Consider the following 7,198-nt stretch of genomic DNA (forward strand, 5'->3'; position numbering starts at 1 on the left):
TTGATTCTATGATATATTCTCTGATATATAATTCCACCAGAGAAGGAGCATGTTGGCAGCTTTGAGTAGCACTTTGTGACTGAAGGTGATTTGGGCTGATTTTTTTCCTTACCATAAAGAGTACAAATAAATTACCTGTGCTGATGATATCATCTGGCAACTCATCTCCACAAAACCTGGAAAAAAACCCAAAAGGGCATGGTTAAAGACCTAGGAACTGCTGTTTTCCCTTGGGATGTTGCCAGGGATGTGCCTCCTGCGCTGAGTGGTGGCTTTGCTCTCCCTTGACTTGTGGGGCTGAACTGGTTCAAGGTCTTCAGTGTTTGTAATTCTATGTTAAAGCAATTGCCTGAAGAATTTTGTTGTCATTATTGGTAAGATTTTGGGGAGGGGAAAATGCAGGAAACAGTTTTCAATATATGCAGGAAGTAAATAAGGCAAAACAAGCAGAAAGAGCAATTTAGAGAGAGTTGAGGGGAAAAACAATGGCCCAAGGCTGAGAAAGGAAAAACAGTCAAAAATCCCATGTAAAATTATCTGTAAAGGCAAAAAAACCCCTAGACCAGGTCCTTGATTTGCCACATTTGCTCTGTGAGAGGATGTGAAAAGTGGCAGGAATTAGAAAATATGGTTTTTTAGCACTTTTCCTGGTTCATTTTTTGTCCTGGAAAACTGAGGTACTTCATACCAATACCTAACTGAGAAAGGACAAGCAAAATATGACACTGAGGGAAAGAAAGTGATAATTATGCAGCGAAGGAACTAAATCTGGTAAGAGAGATGGTCTATAACACTCGTTGTGGTGCTGTTAGAAATCACTTTAGTTCTGTAGCAAATAATAACTTAAATTAAACATATTTTTGCTACCAGTTTGACAGTTCACCTCTCTCCTTTCAGTTAAATCAAACACAACACACTGAGATTGCTGGGAGCTCTTCCTGTGAAATAACAGAGAATTAGGATAAACAGCAGACTAAAAGCCTTGCAGCTTCTTTCATCTAACTTAACAAAGCAGGAGAGGGCAAAGCACAGTTCCCTGAACCTCTCAACAGGCCTGTGTTAATGGCATTGGAGTAAACTGCCAGAAAGATGAGTCAGGTACTGTTGCTACAGGAGTTAGGAGCATCTCAGAGGTGCTAACTGGGCCAGGTGATACACTGTCCTTCTGAAGTATTGTCCATTCAGCTGCAGATTGGAGCTGGAAGTGCTTTACCTGCCCACAAAGCCATTGATGTCATCATAGCTGTCGTAGATCTCCAGGTAATCAGCCATACAGGCAGTGTCATCCTCCACATCAAACTCCAGGAACTGCAGGTGGATCCGTTGGCCGTACTTGACCCGGATGTGCCAGTAGCAGATCTGCTCATTTTCGTACTCATTGGGGTAGCCTGGTGACTTGAAAACATGTTTTGAGTCCGTGAAGACTCCACCACACTCTTACCTGAGGGAGAAAACATCGGAGTCTAAGTATTCATCCTGGCTGTGGTTTAATTCTCCATGCACTTTGGCCTGGCTGATCCGTAGGAAATCACATTGGAACACCCAGAGTGGTAGAACCTCTCACATATTTGAGCACTCGGCGAGTGTCAGTCACTCCTGGCCTTTGGGAGCAGATATTTTGGAAACAAGAGGAGTGATCCAAATTCACTGAACTCAGAGGAGTCTAAGTATTCATCCTGGCTGTGGTTTAATTCTCCATGCACTTTGGCCTGGCTGATCCGTAGGAAATCACATTGGAACACCCAGAGTGGTAGAACCTCTCACATATTTGAGCACTCGGCGAGTGTCAGTCACTCCTGGCCTTTGGGAGCAGATATTTTGGAAACAAGAGGAGTGATCCAAATTCACTGAACTCAGAGGAAAAGCTTTCATTGGCTTCAGTGGCCTTTGGGCCAGAGCCGTGTGCTTTATGTCAAAGGCACTTGGGATTTCTGGCTATGTCAGGCTCTACAGCTGGACTTGCAAGTCATCCTGACACACACTTTCATCCTTTCTTCAAAAACCTCTTGAAAGTGTGTCTGGTACAAAAAGCCTTGTGACAGCCAGTGATCACATACGTGGTGTGGTACTCCTGTTGTGGCTGCAGCTCCACACTCCCTTTGGGATGAAAAACACTCATTCCAGATTGATTCAATGTCCATTTGAACTTTCCCAGCTCCCTGACAGTGGGACTAACCAATCTGGGACCTCATGCTTTGCCTCTGGGGTAGAGGGAGGTACTCTTTAAGGGTATGTGATTTAGGAGCCTTAGGATGGATTAACCTTCTTAGTTTGGACACTGTCCATGAGGCCTGTGCTTCCCAGCTGACACTCCAGTACCTGGAGCACTGTGTCCAGCTCTGGGGCCACAACACAAGAACATTGACCTGTTGGAGTGAGTCCAGAGGAGGCCACAGAGATGCTCCAAGGGCTGGAGGGCCTCAGTTCTGGAGCCAGGCTGGGAGACCTGGGAATGTTCAGCTTGGAGAAGAGAAGCTTCAGGGAGACCTTAGAGCCCCTTCCAGTGCCTCAAGGAGCTCCAAGACAGCTGCAGAGGGACCTGGGACAAGGGATGGAGGGACAGGACACAGGGAATGGCTTCCCACTGCCAGAGGGCAGGGATGGATGGGATAGTGAGAAGAAATTCCTGGCTGTGAGGTGCTGAGGCACTGGCACAGGTTGCCCAGAGCAGCTGTGGCTGCTCCATCCCTGGGAGTGTTCCAGGCCAGGCTGGATGGGGTTGGAGCACCCTGGGCTGGTGGGAGGTGTCCCTGCCCAGGGCAGGGGTGGGATGGGATGAGCTTTAAGATAGCTCCCAACCTAAACCAGTCTGTGATTCCATGATTCTATGATCACTGCTAGGTGGGATGAACATTTCAAACATCAAACAGTTTCACAAGTTCCTTTGGACACCTTTAGCATCCTGGAGCAGGGCACAAGGCTCAGTTCAATCAGAGGTTTGTCTTTGTTCCTCCTGGCTACTCATGTCCCATTTGCACAGGGCCAGCCCTGCCAGGCTCTGTTGCCAGCTGTCCATGGAGCATGGATACTCCTCCTTCTAATGCCAGAGACCCAGGCATGGTCTGTGAGTGTTGGCAGCTCTGCTTTCATTTTTTCCTCTGTCCCAACAGTGTGTTTGGACAGCAACTCTCTCCCAGCCCAGAGGCTGACAAAGGAGAAGGTCACATGCAGTAATGGTCAATGCAGTAGTCTCTTTGCAGTTCCCTTTGTATGCAGAACATCTGGGAACAGCCCCCACCCCACAGAGCTATTTGGTTAACATAAACAAGCTCAAGCCCTGGGAGCACAAACAAACTGCACAGCTGTGCAGACGTCATGGACCGCTCGGATTTGGCTCTGCCAGGCAGGGTAGGACACTGGGGGAAGCAGAAGAGCCAAGTTAAGCTTTGTTTTCCTTATTGGTGCCTACTTTTTCCATCTTCCCTGTTAAATCACAGGATCATTTCAGTTGGAAAAGACCTCTGAGATCATCAAGTCCAACCTATGACCTAACACCACCTTGTTAGCTGAGTGCCATGTCCAGTCGTTCCTCAGACACCTCCAGGAGTGGTGACTCCACCACCTCCCTGGGCAGCTCCTTCCAATACCTGACAGCCCTTTCCACGTAAAAATTCCTCCAGATGCCACTCACTAGATCAGTTTGCTCCAAGCCCCATCCAGCCTGGCCTGGAACACTCCCAGGGTTGGAGCAGTCACAGCTTCTCTGGACAACCTGTGCCAGTGCCTCAGCACCCTCACAGGGAGGAATTTCTTCCTAAGAGAAGCTCCTGAGGATTCCAGTCCCAGACATAGCATTCACTTTCAGAAGTTGTTCTATTTCAGGCGCAAGAAAAAAGGAATAAAGATTAGCACTGAATTTATCTTGTTCACAGGCAAAATACCAGGAAAATGGTTCCCATGTTCAAGACCTCAGCTGATTCCAATGGAATTGCAGGCTAAACACAACCCCTTCTGCAGGAGAAGGGAGTTGGCAGTGGCAGGGTTGGACACACCATGGGGGTTGTAGCAGTAGGCATCCCATCTCTCGCTCCTGTTGAGGCGAATCCCATAGTCGACGATCCCAGTTCTCCCAAAGCCACAGTTGGCTCCAGCTTTTACTATGGGGTACCCAACTCTGCCCTTTGCCATCCAGCCAGCAGCACACACGTGGAAACCTGGAAACGAGACATGGATGTGATCAGTCAACCCTAGGCAAGAAGTGCTGCTTTTCATTCCACTCACTCTAACTCAAGCTGGTGACTCAGTGACTTGGGTATAACTGGCCTGATAGAAACTGAGCTACAGGAAGAGCAGGACTCTGAGAGGGTAATTTTTAACACAGAGTAAAACATTTCATTGTGTTCTCCACAATGTGATTATGATTTCTTCATTTGAAGGCAAAAATCAAGCACAGATGGACTGCAGAGTTCTCTGGGTAGTCATTTTTAAGTGCTCTCCCAGCGTTCGTAATCGAATTAGACATTGGATGAATTATGTGAGTTCTTGGTTTCCCTTTTGAAGTCACATAAATTCACTCAATCATATCTCAAGAGTTTTCAGCATTAAGTCCTGAGAATAAATACAACACTACATACAAAACACAGCCAAAACCCCAAAGTAGCTGCTTAAAACACTTTCAATTCAAATGCCTGAGATGCCTCAAGTATTTCTTACCCAAACTAACAGATCTTGTTAGTGCATTTTGTGGCTGAGAATGTAAAACCAGTGGTTCTGCAGGTCACTCAGGGGTGAAATTACAGGCAACCTGGGCCACAATCCAAGGAGTTCACAAGTCTCTCAGTCCCAGAGTCTATAGCAGACATGACAATACACAACTGGCAACGCTCTGAATGAGCTATATGAAAAGCAAACAGCCAGGATTCATTCCAAACCTATTTTCCTTGCTGCCTCCAGCTGCTGGTAGGTGGCCAGGTGTCCTCCTTCGTATTCACAGACTACTTTGGCCTCAGCATAGGTGAGCTGGTACTTTCCTGAGCGAGACTCCCTGTGGTACACTCCAGCTGCTCGTTCTGGGGGACAAAAGCAGGACATGGTATCAGTACTGGATCTCAGCTCTCACCACCTCCAGCAGTGAGACTTGTGCTTTGGGACACACATCCTCCTTGACTGGTGGGAGACATGTGCAGAGCAGAACCAACTGAGGCTCAACCAGGGCAAGAGCAGGTCCTGCCCCTGGGGAGGAATAACCCCAAGCACCAGCACAGGTTGGCACTGACCTGCTGGAGAGCAGCTCTGTGAGAAGGACCTGGAGGTCCCTGTGGGCAACAGGCTGTCCATGAGCCAACACTGTGCCCTTGTGGCCAAGAAGGCCAATAGAGTCCTGGGATGCATTGGGAAGAGCATTGCCAGCAGGTCAGGGAGGTGATCCTGTCCCACTGCTCAGTCCCAGTGAGGTCACACCTGGAGTGTTGTGCCCAATTCTGGGCTCCTCAGGGCCAGAGGGACATGGAGCTCCTGGAGCAGGTCCATGGGAGGGCAAGGAAGATGCTGAAGGGCCTGGAGCACCTCAGGGATGAGCAAAGGCTGAGGGAGTTGGGGCTGCTCAGCCTTCAGAAGAGATGACTGAGAGGGACTTCATGAATGGATTCAAGTCCATGAATGGGAAGTGCCAAGAGGATGATCAGACTCTGCTCAGTGGGGGAAACCAATAAAACAAGAGGGAACAGCAAAAACTGATGCCCAGGAAGTTTCACCTAAAGATGAGGAAGAACTTCTTTCCTGTGCAGTCACTGAGCACTGAACACATTGCTCAGAGAGGCTGTGGATTCTCCCTCACTGGAGATATTCCAGAACCCTCTGGACACAATCCTGAGCCATGTGCTCTGGGCTGGCCCTGCCTGAGCAGGGAGGTGGGACCAGTGACCCACTGTGGCCCCTTCCAACCTAACTGAGCCTGTGATTCTTCCATTTGAGAAGAGAAAAAACCCTTCATTAGCAGCTGTTCCTCTTAGAAAGCACCGAAAAACACATCCCTCCCACCCCCAAGGCATGGTTTTGCAAGCCAAAGGTAAGGTTTTGTTTGGGAGAAGTTGGGAACAACAGAGCTAAGTCAGAGCTTGGAGAGTTTTGGAACAACAGAAGATCAACATAGGCGGACAGGACTCCCCTGGGGAAGGAGTTATGGGAATGATGCTGCTTTCAGCATCCTCAGGGCTGTGCATCCTGTCTGACTCAGGAGAAGCTCCTCCTGGATCAATATCACAGCCTCCTGAATCTCTATCAGCCTCCTGGATCTCTATCACTGCCTCCTCCTGAATAGCTACCACAGCCTCCCCTTGGCTGCAGCTCTTAAGAGCCTTTGTAAGCTGAATCAGAGCTTTGTTTTGACTCTCCAGAGGAGCTGAATCAGAGCTACTTGGAGAGAGGAGAGGCAGAATGAAAGGGGAGAAAAATGTGGAGTATAAATATCCAAGATTGTGTCACAGAGGGCAGGACCAGGACAATTGCTGGCTGACATTTCTGCTGCACTGAAAATTAAGGCACTTTCTTCCTTATTTTTTTTCCCTTGCAAGTAAGATGCAAAGCAGCTTTCCAGGGAAACCTAGAAACTGCCAGTGCTGCTAGAAGCTTTATCATCTTTTCCTGCTGCACTTGTCTGATGCCATATGCACAGGAATCTGTCTCAGAACCAATCTGCATCTCTCATCAGAATGGCAATTTTGTTTAGGTCCCTCTTAGATTCAGCAGAATCAGAGGAACGGCTGTTTGCAGCTAGCATCAGTCAGCATGCCTGCAAAAAAAGATGGAAAACAGGGAGGATTTTTACAGTAGTTATTTGCACCTTGGGGAATTAAAGGATGTCTTTTGCGGGATCAGTAGTTCTGGCTGAGTTAAGCCATAGTCACCACTTAGTTGTGGTGAGCAATGCTGAGATCCCTTAAAAGGCACAGAATGACATTTTCTAGGGGAATTTTTGGACCACTGGCCTCATGCCCAGAGAAGTAAATTATATTGCTGACAACAGTCTCAGAGGACCAAGAGCTGCTTTCTCTTTCCAGGGAATATCACTGGCACGGGCACAGGATAACATATACTCCATGGAAAACTCTTCCTGAAGAAGCCACTTCCATTCAAAGAAGAGCTGTAACAACTCAGGGCTGTGAAATAATGGCATGTTATATTAAAATACATATTTTAATTAAGAATGTATTCACAGGAAGTGTTAATTTTCATTCACTCACTCGTCTGTCAAGTCTAA

At 47.7% G+C, this 7,198-nt stretch overlaps 1 protein-coding gene across 1 annotated transcript in view; it reads right to left on the reverse strand.

Moving 5' to 3' along the window:
- Nucleotides 1-112: 112 nt before the first annotated feature.
- Nucleotides 113-7,198, reverse strand: part of TNFAIP6 (tumor necrosis factor, alpha-induced protein 6) — a gene marked incomplete at its 3' end in the record, with an annotated part of 10,346 nt that continues 3,260 nt past the window's right edge. The window contains exons 2-5 of the mRNA XM_009077282.1: nucleotides 4,872-5,009; nucleotides 3,993-4,154; nucleotides 1,214-1,436; nucleotides 113-176 (exon numbers count right to left, since the gene is read on the reverse strand). Coding sequence (XP_009075530.1) covers nucleotides 113-176; nucleotides 1,214-1,436; nucleotides 3,993-4,154; nucleotides 4,872-5,009 — 587 coding nt within the window. The remainder of the gene's footprint in view (nucleotides 177-1,213; nucleotides 1,437-3,992; nucleotides 4,155-4,871; nucleotides 5,010-7,198) is intronic.

Source organism: Acanthisitta chloris, unplaced genomic scaffold (assembly GCF_000695815.1).
Source record: "Acanthisitta chloris isolate BGI_N310 unplaced genomic scaffold, ASM69581v1 scaffold42356, whole genome shotgun sequence".
In the NCBI taxonomy this organism is placed as follows: domain Eukaryota; kingdom Metazoa; phylum Chordata; class Aves; order Passeriformes; family Acanthisittidae; genus Acanthisitta; species Acanthisitta chloris.